This window comes from Heterocephalus glaber, unplaced genomic scaffold, assembly GCF_053883595.1.
Source record: "Heterocephalus glaber isolate CG9 unplaced genomic scaffold, H.glaber_assembly_v1.0 deba00001504, whole genome shotgun sequence".
Classification (NCBI taxonomy): domain Eukaryota; kingdom Metazoa; phylum Chordata; class Mammalia; order Rodentia; family Bathyergidae; genus Heterocephalus; species Heterocephalus glaber.
In genome coordinates, this window is record NW_028258324.1 from 69,545,746 (window position 1) to 69,564,742 (window position 18,997).

General features: G+C 38.4%; 1 protein-coding gene across 1 annotated transcript in view; it reads left to right on the forward strand.

The window, feature by feature from the left end:
• The window catches only part of Ehhadh (enoyl-CoA hydratase and 3-hydroxyacyl CoA dehydrogenase), a 205,938-nt gene that overhangs the window by 23,546 nt on the left and 163,395 nt on the right, over positions 1 to 18,997 (forward strand). Inside the window, exons 6-8 of the mRNA XM_013072248.3 lie at positions 3,704 to 4,045; positions 4,832 to 12,827; positions 13,496 to 13,690. Coding sequence (XP_012927702.2) covers positions 3,704 to 4,045; positions 4,832 to 6,096 — 1,607 coding nt within the window. The 3' untranslated portion in view covers positions 6,097 to 12,827; positions 13,496 to 13,690. The remainder of the gene's footprint in view (positions 1 to 3,703; positions 4,046 to 4,831; positions 12,828 to 13,495; positions 13,691 to 18,997) is intronic.

Sequence of the window (18,997 nt, forward strand, 5' to 3'; positions counted from 1 at the left end):
AGAATGGTATTGCTGGGATGTAAAAGAAGTATATACTTAACTCTGAAATACTTTTAAACTTGATCGATGAAAAAACATTAGTGATTTAAAAGTCACTAGTTTTTTTGTTGTTGTTGTTGTTTGTTTTTTGGTACCGGAGATCGAACTTAGAACCTTGTGCAAGCATGGCAGGTGCCGGAACCGCTGAGCTAAATCCCCAGCCCCAAAAGTCACTCATTTTGGCAAAGGAAAATAATGTGGTAAAGTTGAATTTAAATTTAAGTGACTTTCAGTACACTGCTTTTAATCCATCTTGTCTAGAGGACAATTAGGAAATCACGTATTGAGGTTTAAAAGTTTTTATAATTTTTGACATAATGTTTCTATTCTTGGTAATTTACTGTACAGAAATAACGACTGAAGTACAAAGACCTGAGTATAGTAATGATCACTGAAGCTTTATCATTGTAAAATATTAAAAACAACTCAAATATCTAATTTTAGGGAATTAGTTACCCCAAAGATGTTAAATCTCAATAAACCAATTCCATTCAGACATTAAAACTTCCATTTTAGAAGCCACCTCAACCACAACCAATATTCTTTTGGAACTTTATCATATTTATCCATAAAAGGAAAAGCTTTTACAAAATTAGTTAGTTTCTAACCATATTCTGAGAACACATAGGCTACAGTGTTTGGTCCTTGTACAACCTGAGCAACTCCACTGTGTCTGTTTTAGGATTTAGTTGTTGGAATCCCATGGAAAACTGTAAGACCTGTACTGTCTTTTTTAATGAGTACCACTAATTGAAGTTCTGTGATTTCTTGGTGCTGCTTTGTCATAGACAACTGCTACAGATGTAAGGAAGAGAAATAGGGCAGATCAACAAAGGACTGGCTCAGAGAATTTGATCTTTACTTCCCATCTATTATCTCACCAAATGCATTTGTTAGCTATGCTTATTTTTCCTTTTTCATTTGAGATCGTGTGCCCTATCAGTCTATCTAGGATACTGCGGACTTCTGTACTAAACTACATCCCTAGCCCTTTTTATTTTGAGACTATGACTCCCTGTTGCCCAGGCTGGGATCAACTTTGTGATCTTCCTGCCTCAGCATCCCAGAGTGCTAGAATTAAAGGCATGAACCACCCTCCCCACCTCTTCTACGCTTCCCTGATATATTTTTTTTCTTTGTTTGTGTTTAAATATAGCTATTGGTATGTTGTCATCTTCCAAACAAAATCAATGTATTGACTTGATGGGCAGGTTATACAAAATAGTAATATTCTAATTAATACTAAACTTATGAGATTTATTATTAGTAAATTAAACATATATGCAAATCTAAAATTCTGTGAAGATAGAACAATTGTCTCAATCTGGAACAGTTGCTATCTTCACTGCATCTGAATCTCTTTGGCAGCTTAAAACATAGACTACAGGGGTCCCACTCATTACTTTCTGCTTCAGTACATGTAGGATGGGGACCAAGACTTTGCATCTCTATCAAGTGCCTGGTGATGTTGATGTTATGTTCTGGATGTCACACTCTGATGTAGAAAGAGAATAACTGATGTAAAAAGAATGAGGATGAGAATGGAGTTAGTATTTCAGGGTTTTGACTGTTTCCATGTGGCATGCAAACACTACCTCCAATCTTAAAGATATCAGTAAGTCAGTTATGAAATACTTAGTTGAAAAGCCACATGAACTCTCTGGTATGTGAATGATATTTCAGTTTTAAAAGTATATGTAAAATTTTTATGGGCCAGGGATATAGCTCAGGGGCACAGCACCTGCCTGGCAAGCATGCGGCCCTGAGTTTGATTCCTGGTACCAAAAAACAAAAAAGTAAAAATTTTAATTCTCTTTTTCCATTTGTAAAAATATTCCATTAATTTATTCTCATCCCCTGCATACCACTCATATGTTGAGTTAAAAGGAGAGGGGTGGTTAAGACATTTACTTTCTGTATCCTATATAGGAAAGAAGGTAGGGAAGGGAATCCTTAATGGTCAGTGTTGCATTCAACACTTCTGAAAACATTATCAGTGAGAAGATAGTGTGATAGGCCACCGACATACACATGTGATTTGGGGCATCGCTTCAGATTTGTCCACAAATTTAACACTATCCTGGAGAGTTGACTGGGAAGCTTTATATATCTTTATTTTCTTGTTATATGAAGCCTCCTAGGCCAAAGCAAAAGAGTTGATTTAGCAGAGAAACACAGAATTACTTGACCAAATAAAAGTGCTTTGGCACAACCGGTAGGGGAGGGTCCTGTGAAATGCATCATTTGCACTTGTCTGTGGCTATCAGCTTGCCTATCTCGGAACTAGGCAAGAACTCCCGGTTCTTGTGTGCAGGTTTCTGGGATGAGCTGGCACTGGGTGCTGCTGTTCAAAAACCAAGAGCACCCATGTTCTCCGCCCAGGTTTCCCAGAAGGGATGGCCACAGGGAACATCCCCCTGGGGGCCTCAGGTCAGGAAGCTGATGCTCTGCTTCTGTCTCTGTGATGAATCTCTGCCCTGTTGCTGTGGCCGTGCTGGGCTGTGTTAGCCATTTTTAACAGTTCTAATTCTGCCCAAAGAATTAGATTCTAATTCTGTCCTTGGTCTGTTTTTTCATTTGGATTTTGTGGATTTTAAAAAAGATCTTAGTTGTCACCTCAGTTTTTAATTTTCATTTTATCTTTTGCTCTTTGTAGTTTATTTTTGTCTGCAAACATTTATAAGAACATATTTCAAAACAGCAAAGTGACCTGTCTCATGTAAGAGGCCTAAGTGCATATCTGTGTTGAGCTTTGTGACATGCCTGAGACCTGGGAACTTGCAGTTGTTGTCTCAGTCCTTGCATGGGCTCTAGGATGGACGCAGTGTACTGTTTTCGGGGTTAGGGAGGAGACGGATCTTTGTGGGCCTTCCCCTCTTAATTTGCAGTCTACATGTCAGTCATCCACAAACATACCCAGGGCTTTACTAATCTTCTAGGTGGTCCTTACTCAAGTTGACTTGACATGTAACAATTCATGATGACAGTAACTTCCACATGATCAAGTACAGAAGAAACATTTTCAAAACAACTGTTCCTTTGTCCCAAAGAGAAAATTATCCATATGTTTTGTGGTAATAAACCAGAGATGGAAGATAATAGCATCCTTTTATTATATCCACAGCAAGAGAAGGATATGAAATGGAATGAGGGGTGGGGGACCAGGTGTGATTGTGCTGTGATCAAACTGCTCTAGATATGCTGACTTTAGTGCTAGGACTAGTCTGAACAAGTGTGGTCCTGGAAGGCTCATATGCAGTCGGCAAGGTTTCACTTCTGAATAGCAGAATTATGTTGGTAAGATATAATTAGTATATGCAACTAAGCGAGCTTTACTTTTCCATTTTATTCTCATTTCTGTCTCCCCCCACCCACTTTCCCTTTTCAATCTCAGGCCTAAAATTGTCCAGGAACATCAGCTGTCCTTGATACAGTGACTGACAGAAGTCTCTTCTATTGAACCTCCCAGGGTCCATAGCTCAAAATCAACTGTTGAAGTTTTCAAAAACAGTCTTGCTCAGGCCTCACAACTAAAGATTTATAACTGAGTTTGTGGTAGAGAATGGGCATCTGAATCAGTTGCTATTGCTACTATATAGATAGAATCCTGTTCCCTCTGTGTAAGTTACATTATTAAAGCTCCGATCTTTCTTACTCCTTTCAGATCAACCTCTAGAACCTCGCAGAATCCTCAACAGGCCAGTTCCCAGCTTGCCCAACATGGAAAACACTTTCACTGAAGCCTTTGCGAAGATGCGGAAGCAGTACCCTGGGTACCTTGCTCCGGAGACCTGTGTCCGTTCAGTCCAGGCCTCCATGAAGTACCCCTATGAAGAGGGAATCAGGAAAGAGGAGGAGCTGTTTCAGTACCTTCGGGAATCTGGGCAGGCCAGAGCCCTGCAGTATGCTTTCTTTGCTGAGAGAAGTGTAAATAAGTGGTCAACCCCATCTGGGGCATCCTGGAAAACAGCTACTGCACGACCCATCTCCTCAGTTGGTGTTCTTGGTGAGCACATGGGGTGGTTCGTGGGATTCTCCAAATCTGCACGTGTGAAGTGCTGCCATAAACCAGGGCCAGCAGGCACCGGGTTCTGTGCTGAACATATTACTCATCTTAGCTCTGTTGATTCTCATCCAAGTCTATGAACTCTCTCCATTTTATATGTGAATCCTAGAGGTGCAAACATTTCAATAGTGGCAGAAACTCTAGTGTTGTGATGATGTTGACCCTAGGACTGTCTGACTCCAGACTATGGGCACATTTTATCCATCCTTACTGCTTTACTCTCTGGCTCTTTCACTACTAAAATTTCCCATAACAGTTTATTATTTCTAGTACATTTCAAGGTCTTGTCTCTCACTCTTGTACCTAGGTATTTGGAATGAATTCTCTGGCATTATCTTGCTATTTACAGTCACATCTGCTACTTGAAAGCCAAACATTTTGTATCACAGAGTTTCATTGCTCCCATGTCTTCTGTAGAACATTTCAGTATCCATTTCATGTTCTTGAATCAATCTTTTTGTTTTTTTAATTTGGCTTTTTGAGACAAGGTCTCATTTTGTAGCAGGCTGGCTTTGAACTCACTGTGTAGACCAGGCTGGCCTCAAACTTCCAGCAATCCTCTTGCCCCAGCCTCTCAAGTGTTGGGATTACAGGTATGTGCCACCACACCCAGCTTGAATCAATCCTTTTAAATTTCACCTTGCTACTGAAGCTTCACACAGTAAGTGATTCTGGAGGTCTCAGCACTTTGAATCATTCTTTTTCTCCTTCACTCTCTACCTACAGGCTTGGGAACAATGGGTCGAGGCATTGCCATTTCTTTTGCAAGAGTCGGGATCCCTGTGATTGCTGTAGAATCAGACCAAAAGCAGCTAGAAGCTGCAAAGAAGATAGTGACTTCCACCTTGGAAAAGGAAGCAGCCAAAAGCATGCAACAGAGTGGCCAACGTGAGTCAGCACCAAAACCTAGGTTCAGTTCATCTATGAAGGAGCTGGCCAGTGTCGATTTAGTCATTGAAGCAGTATTTGAGGACATGAACCTGAAGAAGCAGGTCTTTGCTGAACTTTCAGCTGTGTGCAAGCCAGAAGCATTTCTGTGCACTAATACTTCAGCCCTGGACGTGGATGAGATTGCTGCGTCCACCAGTCGTCCTCAGCTGGTCATCGGCACTCATTTCTTCTCCCCAGCTCATGTCATGAAGTTGGTAGAGGTCATTCCCAGCCGACACTCTTCCCCCACTACCATTGCCACTGTTATGAACCTATCGAAGAAGATGAAAAAGATTGCAGTAGTTGTAGGCAACTGTTATGGATTTGTTGGGAATCGAATGTTGCAACCTTATTTTAACCAGACTTATTTCTTGTTAGAAGATGGCAGTAAGCCAGAGGACATAGATCAGGCACTGGAAGAGTTTGGTCTTAAGATGGGGCCACTTCGGATGTCTGATCTTGCTGGCTTAGATGTGGGCTGGAAAGTTCGCAAGGGGCGAGGTCTTACTGGGCCTGCGCTGCCTCCAGGAACTCCTGCCCGAAAACGAGGCAATGCAAGATACAGCCCCATTCCTGATATGCTCTGTGACTTAGGACGGTTTGGCCAGAAGACCGGGCAGGGTTGGTATCTATATGACAAGCCATTGGGTAGGGTTCACAAACCTGACCCCTGGCTTTCCAAATTCCTGTCAGAGTACAGGGAGACCCATCACATCAAACCACGGGTCATTGACCAGGATGAGATCCGGGAGCGCTGCTTGTATGCACTGATCAACGAAGCCTTCCGCATCTTGGGAGAAGGGATGGCTGCCAGCCCAGAGCACATTGATGTGATCTACTTGCATGGGTACGGCTGGCCGCGCCACAGGGGCGGGCCCATGTTCTATGCCTCCACAATGGGGCTGCCCACGGTTCTGGAGAAGCTGCAGAAGTATTACCAGCAGAATCCTGATATTCCCCAACTGGAGCCCTGCAACTATCTCAAAAAGCTGGCTTCCCAGGGAAACCCTCCTCTGAAAGAATGGCAGAGCTTGGCAGGGCCGCCCAGCAGTAAATTGTGATTCAGCCTCCTGGGGGTGGGCCACATGCTGGGGTCACAGAAAACCTCATTGAATTTCAGTGAAATTAAATACAAAAGTGCAAAGCAAGATCATTCTGAAATACAAAGCAAAGAAGTAATCAGTCAGTTAAACCTTAGTTAAAACTGCTCAATGATTCTAATCTTTAGAATGTGCTTCCTATGCCTCTGAATCTCACCCTATTATTAAATCCAGTGAATGATCTTGTGTTAATATAATACCATGCTATCTGATGAGAGAGCCTTGGGAATAAGTTGAGATTCCAAGCGCTTTGATCATTGGAGAAATACGCCATCAATTCATAAATGAGAATGCATCTAAGTCATAATCTTATTTTGGCCTCAGCCTCACGGATACAGTACTGATGGAAGTCTTATGGCTCATGTATTCACAAGCATTCACTAAGCATAGGCATAAAAAGCTGCAGAGGTAATAACCTGACAGGCAAAACACAGGCAGGAATTGCTGACAAAGCCAAGAACATTAGACCAGAATGGGGAACTGGAGGGTAGGTAGCTCAGCATGTCACACTCGGCATATGACTTCTGTCCAAGGTCCAATCTCACAAGCATAGTCATTCTCGATGCAATGTCTGCAACCCAGTCTTTACTTTTCTATTCAAAGTGAGGCAACAGAGATAGTAAGTTGTTATCTTAGTGGGATCTTAGGGTACATGTAGTCTTCAGAGATTTCTAAATTTGTGACAGTGTGAGGATGCCAGTTTCCCTGTCAGGATTAGCCTTCTTGGTGTTATATATGGAAACAGTTAAATCTTGAAACATCTAAAATTATTCCAAACAAATTTTGTATAATTTCACTCTAACTATAAGAGTTCTTCTATTTGACTTTTTTGCCTTATGGGGTTAAAAGTTAAGGGCATGATCAACACAAAAACATGTATGGAAATGTTGATAGTTGAGTTCTTCGTAATAGCCCTAAACTGTCCATTAACTGATGAGTGGGTAAACTAAATGAGGTATATATCCATCCATACAGTGGACTATTATTCAGCCATAAAAAAAGATATAGCGCTGATACATGTCACCACATGATGAATTTTGAAAACAGTATGATAAGTGGTAGTAGACAGCCGCAAAAGACCACATATTGTATGACTATTTGTATACAGTGTCCAGAATAAGTAAATCTACAGAGCCAGAGGGTAGTCTGATAGTTTATGAAGCTGGAATTGTAGAAGGTAAAGAAAGGGAAGCAATAGCTAATGGGTACAGAATTTATTTTGGATTTGTTGAAAATATTCTAAAATTATTGTGGTGATTATTACATAATTATAAATGTACTAAAAGCCTTTGAAGTTGTATAATATGAAGGAATGAATTTTTAGTATGTGAATTATATAGCAGTAAAGTCTTTAATAAATGAATACATGCTGCTAAAAATGTTGTCCTTCAGTTTTGTGTATGGGAACTGTTTTCACAGTAGTTTCACCTGTAAACTCAAAAGTCTTGATGGAGCCAGGCACTTTGGCATTTGCCTATAATTCAAGTTATTTAAGAAGATCACTTGAGCCAGAGGTTCAAGGCTAGCTGGGCAACAGAACAAGACCCCTATCTCAAACAAACAAAAGAAGAGCTAATGAGCAAATCTGTAATTAAACAGTATAGGTATTCCATTATAAAAAACATAAAAAGAATTCAGAGCATGGGCTGAATTGTAGTTCAATTTAGAAGAATTTCTAAGCTTATTGTACTAGGTTTTATATAATACAGTTTTTGAAATTAAAGACATCAATAGGAGAGATTCTTGAAAGTAGTAACTGCTTCCAAAATGACTTATTTTGATATTAATCTAGGAAAAAATTAACTTTTCTCCTTTAAACCTTGAATGGATTTTGAGTTCTTAAAATGTATTTCCTCAAAATATTAGCCTTTACTTTTGTACCAAGATGACAATGGTAGGACTTTGAAGTATCAGCCTCATAGAGAGAAAGCAAGCAGTTGCCAGTTTCCTGATAAGAGAGGAAGGTAAATCAAGATGTTAATCAAGTGAGCAAGCCATCATAGTCCTTTTGTTAATATGGGGTGCTTGCGCTAACTGGGTGAGACTACCACAAGCAAAGATAGCTACAGATCTGACTAAGAACTGATCCCAAACTTCATCGTACCTTCATTATAATGTGTTTCCCTAATAAAATTTCCACCTAGAGTGGGTGCATAACACATTTTTAAACACATTTCAGATCCTGTGCAAATTCACACCTGCACAGTAACTAACCTCCACCCTGTCCAGATACCCTTGTCCCTTTTGGGAAGAACTCATGAATAATTAATGATTTTCCTTTGAGACCCATAAACATGGAATGTGTCCTTTGTTGAGTGCTTCTCCATCTATGGTGGAGCTGGCTGCTCTTTCTATGGAGTAGTCAACTTTCTTGTCTCTTTCCTGGGACTGCCTGCGAGGTCCCTGGGTTGCATGCCTGCAGGCCTGTGCACCTTCAGGGACTCTTTCCCACAGTGTGTGGTCTTGTGGTGATTCTGTCACTCTGCATGTGTGGAGTCTGTATGTGCATGCATAAGTGTGAACGCCTCACACAGGGATGGCTGGAGGCAGCCCACTGACAGGCTTAAGGGAGGCAGAAAAGGATAAGGGAGGAAGGGAAGGGAGTAGGTTTTGTTTTCATTTTCATTCCAATCATTTTCTCCTTTGATTTCCCATAAGACTTCTTTTTGACTCAAGGATTATTTTCAAGTGTTGTTTAGTTTCCAATTGTTCAGATATTTTCTCATTACCTTTCTCTTATATGCTTTCTAGTTTGATTCCATGTTGTTTGATTTTTATTTTTTATAACATGGTTGAAGTTTGTTTTATGGCCTAGGAGACGACCTAAGTACTATGAACACTTGGAAAAAAATAGGTGTTTTACTGTTGTTGAGTGTTTTGTGTATGTCTATTAGATCTCATTTATTCATTGTACTGTAGATAAAGGGCTTTTTAGATAGTCTTTTTTATGTTTTGTCTTTATGTCCTATTAGTGGTTGAAAGAGGGGTATTGATGTCTGTAACCAATTGTTGATCTCTTTTTTTAAGTCAGTCTTTGCTGGCTGTAAAGAGTAAGTCCTCAACTTACAAACATTTGAGTTGTAAACTTTCACAGATGTACTGTATAAGGCTCACTGTCAACTTACGAATAAATCCAACTTCCAAACCATTCTTTCCAAATGGAACTCATTCATAAATTGGGGACTTACTGTATTTTCAATTTGTTGTTTGGTGCACATATATTTAAGATTGCTATGTCTTCTTGTTAGGTTGACTTTTCCCCCTAGTTTCTCTCTCTGTTTATGGTAATTTTATGTTTTGAACTCTATTTTATCTGGTATTAATATAGCCATACCTGCTTTCTTTTATTAGTGTTTGAATGACTTATCTTTTTATTCTCAACCTGTCTGGATTGTTAAATATGAAGTGAGTTATTATACACTGGCTATATATTTGGTCTTTTATTAATTTTTTTGGTACTGAGCATTGAATCAAGGACCTTGCCTACACTAGGCAATTGCTTTCCCACCGAGGTACATCTCTCTCTCTACCTGGCCATACTTTTTAAGTCAGTCTCTCAATCTGACTTTTAATTGATGTATTTGACTATTTGCATTTTAATGTAATAATTGATATGTTAGAGATTAACAAACCATTTTGTTTTTAGTTTTCTCCCAGTTTTTCATTTCTGTTTTTATTTTCCCGCTGTCCTGTGAGTTACTTGACCAACTTTTAGAATTTAATTTTGATTTATCTATAATATGTTTATATGTTCTCTTTGTGTAGGTTTTTGGTAGTTGATATAGGCATTAGGTTATATATACTGTGTTTCCCCAAAACTAAAACCTAGGTGGAAAATAATCAACCTTGAAAACTGGAGATGAAAAATGCCAGCCCCAATCAGCCTGTCCTTGCTTTACTTGCCTTACACAGTGGCCACGGAACAAGAGAATAATGACAGCCAAATGGCGAGGATAGGCTGATTGGACCTGGCATTTTTTTTTTTTTCATGGGATTTTTCATCTCCAGTTTTCAAGGTTGATTATATTCCAGCTAGGTCTTATTTTGGAGGAAAGAAGGTACACAGTTTGTTATAGCTTATTGATAACCTTTGACCACTTGAAGAAACTATAGAAGCCATATTTCCCTTCATGTTCCTTTGGCTTTTCCCTTTTATGATATAATTGTTATGAAGTATTCCCTCTAGATGTATTTAGAACCATATCAGATGGTTATAATTTCTGTTTGAACTGTCAGATATAATTTAAAAACTCGAGAAAAGAAGGAAATATTTATCTTTGGTCTAATGTATTCTTTTTTTTTTTCCTGATTTTCAAAAATTCCTTATTTTATTGTTCCTTTTTGCTTTGAGAACACCTTTTAGCCATTCTTACTTGCTGATGACAAATTTTCTTGGCTTTCCTTCACCTCTGAATGCCCTGATTTCGTCTTCATTCCCAAAGGATATTTTCACTGGATTTAGGGTTGTAGATAAACTGTTCTTTTTTTCTTCCAGCAATTGAAAAAGAAATTTGCCACCTCCTCTAACCCCATGGGCTCTCTTGAGAAATCCATTTTCATTTGAATTGGTTTTTTGTTGTTGTTATTTTTGTTATTGTAAGTGTTATTTTCCTCTGATTGCTTTCAAGATTTTTTTTTCTTTTCCTTTAGTTTTCAGAAGTTCGAATGTAATATGTCCTGACTTGGATTTCTTTGTGTTTAAGGAGGTTCACTCACACTCTTGAATCTGTTGGTTTACATCTCTGCCAACATTTGGAGAGTTTTCAACCACTGTTTCTTCATGTACTTTTGTAGCCCTGCCCTTTTTCTTCTCTCCCTTCAAGACTCTAATAACATGAACTCTCACGGTCACTGTGTGTTAACAAGGTAAATTTGCCAACAGAGGTGCACCTTTAATCAGATTTTGGGGCTCTATCTGTGAAAAAAGCCACTACAAACCGCTCCAAGGGTTGAAATAGATAATTTAATAGAATGAAGGAAAAGATCAAGAAAACACATGGAAATAGAAAGTCAAACACAGGGTGCAATATATCACCAGATCGGGAAACAACATTCGCCACAGGAGGTTCTGTTCTGGGACAGAACTTGGAAAGAAGTTCAACGCAGCAGCTCTGTCTCTCTTTCACTGCCGCTGCTGTTACTTTTATACCATGTGAGACAAAGGTGGCCCTGTGCCAATAGGCATACGTAAAAGTGCAATGTTTCCACTTCCCGGATCTTGGCTAGGAGCTGGGGTCAAATTCCATCCTCAAGATGTTCCGTTCTATATCAATATCTACTGATCCAGGGAGCTAGCTAGTCCTCCCAGGAGCAGGCACATGTCAGGGTCATTCTTCAGTCACATGAATCTGACTTAACTCTTTACTGTCATGGTCCCTTTTCCCTGAGGCTCTGTTAATGTTTTTCAAAGTTTATTTTCTCTTTGTAAGTCAAAATGGAAAATATCTGTTGTTTCTTTTTTCAATTATTATTGTTATATCAGTACATGTTGCAGTACATAATGATTACATTCTTTCATTCTTTTTCATCTCTTGCTCCCATCTGCTCAAACTGGACAATTTCTCGTTTCATCTTCTGAGTCATTGAAACTTTCCTCTACCATTCTTCTGTTGAGTCCACCCCTGAGTTTTTAATTTCAATTATATTTTTCCTTTATCATACTTCCATTTGGCTGTTTATTGTTCTATTTCTTTGCTGTTCTATTTCTTCTGAAGGTTTATATATTTGCATTTGTTTTGAGTGTGTTTACAGTTATTCATAGAAGCATCTTTATCATGGCTGTTTTTAAATTCATTGTCAGATGAATCTAAACTTTTTGTAATTTCAGTATTTACATCTACATATCAATTGCCATTTTCACTCTATTTGGGTGTTCTCTGGTTTCTTCCTATGATGAATGATTTTCAATTAAAACATGGACATTTTTATATTCTGTTATGGGACTCTGGATTAAAACCTTGTATTTTTATTGGCTTTTTTTTTCTCCACCACTCTAGTAGGGAAAAGCATCCCTACCTCATTACTGCCAGGTAGAGGTGGCAGTCCAGGTGTCATAGTTGGCCCTTGATACTTGGCCATTGATACTCTACATGTTGGGCTGGGATAGGGAGTCCTTGTCACTGTTGAGTGGGAGCAGAAGTTGTTGGTCTCCTTAGGTCTTCATTGCCTTCGTGGCATGGACCACCTTCTTGCTCAAAGGCATAACTCTTCCTATATTTACTTTACAGTAAACTCTATCTATACTTCTGCATGGCTCCCTTGTGTCTTGAGTAAAATTTTTCATCAAGGTCACAAAGAATGAAGAACCAAGGAAATGAGTAGCGAGTTCCTCTTTGCATCAGGACCTGGCTTCTTAGTGACAATACAAAAAAAATTGTATTATAATATTTTTTTGTGTTGAGAAACTAATTCCCCTCAACATGTTTATTATTAGTTCAGCCTTTATTAAAATATTTTACAGGATTATTTTATGATATAATTGATAGAACATAACATGACTTCTTAGGGGGAAAATTAGGGTAAATGGTGTTTTTTTAAAACAAACAAACAAACAAACACTGATTTACTTTTGTTAAAGGATTATGCCTCAAGAGGCACATGGGAAGAGACCTGGCTGTTATTTTAGTTGCTCACCAGGAAGATGTCTCCAAGTCAAATACCAGTGGGTGTTCAGCTTTCCTTGTATAATCAGGGTAGGCATATTACGTACTTAAGTTTTGATTTGTTTCTAAATAGCATTTACTTTCTGTGTGTTATATCACTTACTGCTTTATAATCTGCTATTAGCTCTGAATGATATGAATAAGCATGTTATAATTTTCTTTTGTTTCAATATAAATATCTTGGTCATAGGATAAGTTGTAAATTAACTTCTTAACACAGATTAAATTGAATAGATCATTAATATTGGTAGGATAGTTTACTTGCAATAATTATCATTTTTTGTATATAACAGAATCGATTCATATTTTCATTATGCTTACCCTTTGAAAGGCCCCAGTAAGTGGATGTTTGTTTCTCTGATATTATTAATTTTGTTAATAATGTTTTTAGTCATGTTGCTCTTTATTTAATGGTGGCCATTTTATAAAATATCCTTAGATTTAGTCATGATTCTGTTAATTTACTAATTAGTATGAGTGTCCTGTACCTGCTTATGAATAGAATTAACCAGCATATAAAATTAAATATGAGTCTAACCTATTTCTTTGAATCTTTAGCCTTTTTGAAAATCAACTTCTGTACAGGCTTAGAAAGTTGCTGATTTTGTCCTTGGACAGTATAATTCTTAGCAAGTTATTTCTTACATTGAAAAGTCTTACTTTTTAGTTCACCTCTGAAATCTGTCTCTTTGCCATAGCTCTTTTTATTAGCTCCACACCAAAGAGGTCTGCTCACCCCATCTATCCATCATCTCTTACAACACCGAGCATTTCCTATGTGCATAACCCTGAGCTCAATGTTGAAATCCAGCATTGAAGATGGCCAGTGATTCCTGCCATCCTGTTCTAGGAGATGAGACAGACATTAAATGACTGATAACCTCATTAAGTATGTAAGTATCATGGCCATTTTTGTTAGGAAGGAAGGTACAGACTGCTTGAGTGTGAAGTAGGGGTGTGGCAGGGCGACAGTGGGGCAAGATTGCTTGAGGAAGTGATGCTCGAGGTGAGAACTGAAGTGTGCGTAGGAGCTGACTCCTGAAGGACTCTGGGATGGGAGGGGAAGAGAGGAAGTGTCAATATTTATTGTTACATAGTAGTTTGTTTGACATGGGAGTTGTCTGATCAGGATTTGCTTTGTGTTTAACCTTTCTTTGACTCTTTAACTTCGTTTTGGAACAATTTCATACTTAGAGCTATGAAACAGTACAACTTCGTATACACTCTTCACCCAGACTCCCTGTTCATCTTACAGTTCAATGATGCTATCAGAACAAGGTCTGCTGCATCTTTGCTAAAGCCTGCAAGTTAAAAACAGACTTCGGGGCCAGGGATTTAGCTCAGTGATTCCTCTGCCTGCCTTGCAGGCACAAAGATCTGAGTTTGATCCCCAGTACCATAAAAACAGCAAAAAACCCAAAAATAAAAACAGACTTCCCATTTTAAAGGGTTGTTTAAAAAGTAATCAAAGTGCAGTATGTCATAGAGACCTTATGTGCTCCACAAACCTAAAATATTTTCTGTTTACCACTTAACAAGAAAAAGTTGTGGGTTACTTTTTTGTTGTAACTGTTAATACTTATTTTTGTGTTTTATTTAAAAATATAATTAGTGCAGTTAACTTCTGCAATTAACCTTGAATTCACTTTAAATAGAATCACTAATTCACGTATTAGAAGTTTCCCATTTTATACACCGTTGTCATTTTAATAACCCTTCACCTTAAAAGTGGAATTAAAGTGATATTCTGTTCACTAATCTCATTCATTGCATGCCTCAAAAGTGTAACGATTTAGGGGTCAGGGATTTAGCTCAGTGGTTCCACCGCCTGCTCCACAAGCTCAAGGACCCGAGTTCGATCCCTGGTATCAAAAAAAAAAAGTGTAATGATTTAAAGACCAAGTTTATATACTAGACATTTTCTGTTAAAAAAAAAAGGTAGATAATTGAATTAAAACATTGAGATTACGTAGTGGACACATAATGAATATTTGTTAAGTGATTAGACTCAGACATTATTTGGAATTACTTGACTAAATACCATAATTCAGGTTTGTCAGTCCCTACATTTGTCTCTTGTGTTAAACGTAGCCAAACCTTGCTACAGACAGTGTTTCAATAGTGTCGTTCAGTTTTGTAACATAAATACAATCATATGTCTTCCTTGTATAAAAGTACACAAAAATACAAACTTGTTATATTTTTGGTACAAATGCAGTAACAGAATATATATTTTAAGACCCCATACATTCATGTGTGAGAGGAATTACTGGTAAGTATTCTAGGAGGGAGAAAAGGAATTAGCTATAGATCATGTTCTGAGGTGCTCGAGTTAGACTCTAAGTTGAGCTTCAGTGAATGTGTTGGGAAATTCGAAGCGAGGGTTACTTGTTCAGGTCCCCCAGCCCACTTCAGCCAGGCATATGTTTATCTGCTTTACATAAAATGGGAAGGCTGAAGAAAAAGCTGAATCGTCAACATTATCAGAGAAAAAAGTAAGTTATATTTTTCTAAAGTTAGAGTCCCTCAAAGTTAATCAGATACAGGAGACAAGATGGAAAACTCCCACTCACTGATTATGGTCTTTGCAAATAAATAGCTAGAACCTTCTCTGAGGCCCAGTTCGTTGTTTATTTTTTTGTTTTGTTTTGTAATACTGGGGATCAAACCCAGATCTCACACATATTAGGCAAGTGCAGTACCACTGAGCTATACCCCCACCAGCTCTCCAGTTTACTGATTTGTTAACTGATAGGAGTATTTCATGGAGTTCTGAGAATGAGAAATAATATAATACCTGTAGCATTGACAACTACCATGAGCATAATTGTCCTTATAGTATTGGTTATCCAGACTTTCTGCTAACAATGAGAAGACAATAGGAAGATATGGTCCAAGGCCCTTGGTTCAAAGTTTTCTAGACATGAGCTTGGATCACTCCATTCCTGGGATAGGAATTGTCTGCTAACAGTGAAGGAGTGTTTGGGGAGGCTACTCAGGCTTTTAAATGCAAAAAAGAAAAAAAATCAGATCAACAGTTTTAAAAGGTAGCAGAAGCCTTTTGATGATGCACAATTTCTGTCGCCCTGCCCCACGGTCTAGAGGACGAAGTTTTGGATTGCAGGTTTTGGTCTCAGTTTATGACTCTGTAGATGCTTGGAGATTATTTTTCGCTATAAACATTACCACTGAAACTTGAAGATTGCATGAGCAAAAACAGCTGTTTCTCTCTCTTTTAAATTGTGTCAATCACAACATTATTATTATTCTGGTGCACGGGGGAAGTGCATCAGCAGGTGTGGAAAGGCACGAGGGCACTTCCCTGGCTGGCTACTTTGTGCCTCCGAGTGAGATTATGTAGTGTGAATGAGAGAAGTGGAATAAATCAATTCCAAGAGCAGAGAAAAGCAGCGTCCACATTCCATTACAAGTGTAACTTCCATTTTGCCAAATTATACATATTTTCTAGGCCATTTTTGGCATTTTGATGTCATGCAATGGGAACTGATTCTATCCTCGCTTTTTTGTATCCTTCTTCCCAGATGTAGCGGGTTATGTGTTAGTGGTTCCTGCCTGCTTATTCTGAAGTTATTGAACGTGGTGACTTCTTAGGAATTTGTTTATTGATTGAAGGGTGTTTTAGGTTAGGGATGAAGTATCAAACCATTTCTGTATTAAGAGGTCCTTCGTTCCACAGACCTACACTATTTCTTCCTACTGAAGAAAAAACGGTTTTATAGGTATTGTTTTTTACAGCTACAGTTGTTTAGTTAACTCAGAAATGTAGGCTATAAATGTTTACAACAGAATGTAAAATTAAAATTAACCTCAGATTGGGTTTTAAAAATTAGAATTTTGTATTCTTTTTTTTTTTTGGTATTGGGGATTGAACTTGGGACCTTGCACTTGCAAGGCAGGCGGCGGAACCACTGAGCTAAATCCCCAGTTCAAAATTTTGTATTCTTAACTATACTGCATAGATATGTGGGCCATAAAGGTATAACATCTGGGTAGGGACATTTTTATTTTTTTCCTAGTTATTTTATTATGCAGTTAAAAAGCACTCACTGAACTCTTCTGGGCTGACATGCTATAAAAAGTCTATGTTGTGGCAGTGAATGCTCTGGTCAGGTCTCAGGCAGCTAGTAACTCTAAAAACAGCATTGTCACCTTTTTTGGTACCGGGGATCAAACTCAGGACCTTGTGCTTGTGAGGCAGGCACGGGGCCACTGAGCTAAGTCCCTGGCCCTAGCATTGTTACTTTTAATTAATGTTGCTAATTTGATTATAGGTTTCAATGTTTGCATAATTAGAAAATTAGTTTCTACTTTTTTAGCTGTGTAAGAGCCATAAGCATAAATTATACTTAGTATTATGTTTTGGTTTTGGTGATATCAGACTGAGAAAAACAATTAAAGCCAACTTTGAGGGGAAAGTGTTCTGCAAATCTTACAGGTAAATGATCTTGTAAGCTTAACTCACAAATTTTATTTCCCGATCTCTCAGTTGTTAATATTTGTGCACATTTGTTCTACATTTTTTCCACATGTTGATTATATGGACTGTCTTTTTGAGGGAGTCAGTTCGTGTGGACATTTTTTAAAAGTGTTCAAAATAATTTCTAAATGTAAATTTCTTTTATTTTTTTTATGGTACTTTTGTACTGAGCTACATCCCCAGCACACCTCTCCTTTTGTGACAAGGCCTCACCTAAGTTGCTAAGTTGCCCAGTCTGGGCTCAAATCTGTGATCCTCCTGCCTCAGCCTGTCAGAGTGCTGGGATTACAGGCATGTGTCAGCACACCCTGCTTAAATTTCTTAAAGGTAATTTATGTCTTGTATCTTAGGAGAGTATAAGATTAATTAGACTTTTCTTAAAATTTGAGATAAAATTATGAAAATCTTATAGTTCTACAACACATTTAGCTTTTTAATAACTTTCTTATTCATCTTGCTTTTAGGCCTACTTTTAAAATTGACTTCTTCCCACAAAAGTTAGGTTACTTTAGTTCTAACATTGGAATGAATTAGATTTTTACTTTTACTTTGTTATTCTATGGTTTTATACAGATGGCGCAAGATGACATTCAGGCATATAAAAGGGACAGCTTACAGGGCGCGGTGGAAAGGTATTTTCTGATATTCCTGGGTGTGAGATAAGAGATTTGGGGGATTTCAGTAGAGAGATAGATAGTATCTAGAGAACTTTCCTGATGCAGTAAAATGTATTTTTAAACAGCTACAGAATCTCCTCCTGAGATTTGAATGTGAAGATGCTTAATAATATTGTGATGATGTGATTATGAGTGCAGTAGAAGAATGGACACGATAAATATTGTATCTAAAATGTTTCAGAAGATCACACATTCTCTCTGGGGCTATTTTTTTCCTTCCGGTATCAGGGGTCAAACTCAGGACCTTACGCTTGCAAGGCAAGTGCAGGGCCACTGAGCTAAATCCCCAGCCCTGGGGCTGGTTTTTGTGGCCACACAGCTATGAATTTGACAGCTCCCCCTCAAGACAGGCTCTTCAGCAGGTTTCATGATTTCTTGTCACCAGCTAGAAATTCTTCCTACATTTAGAACAAGGGGCCTGCATTTTAATCTTGTACCACAACTCAGAAATGAGGTGGTTGGTCCTGCCTTTCCCCATGAATGTTCACTTAAGGAAAGGGAACATATAAACCTTTATAGAAAGGAGCACCTTCTGTCTCTTGGGTTGTTTGAAGATGAGATCAGCTGGTGCATGTGAAAGTCCCTTGTGACCTCTTCACTCTCATGTAGCTTCTGCTTTCTATGTCAGTTCTCTTTTTTCGCTAGTTCTCCATCAGTTTGGCATCCTACATTAGGCCTCAGGCAGCTCTTTTCTGCTTTACATGGAGGTGCCAGGGAAGTCCCTGGGACCCTCTGATTGATGGCTGTGTTGTCACATTTCCCTGAAATTCTCTTGTCCTTTTCCAGTTGATTTTTGTAAAAGTGGCCTTGCCATTTGAAGTTAATATTTTAGGCCTGGGGATGAAGGTCAGTGGTAACTGTTTACCTAGCATGCACAAGGCCCGTGTTTAGATCGCCAACATCACAAAAAAGTTAATAATTTGTAAAATACAAAATAAATTTTGTTATTTTTATATACGGTTAGGTCCTAGTTGAGATTTTGTTTAATTACATATGGATATTCAATTGCATCAACACCTGTTGAA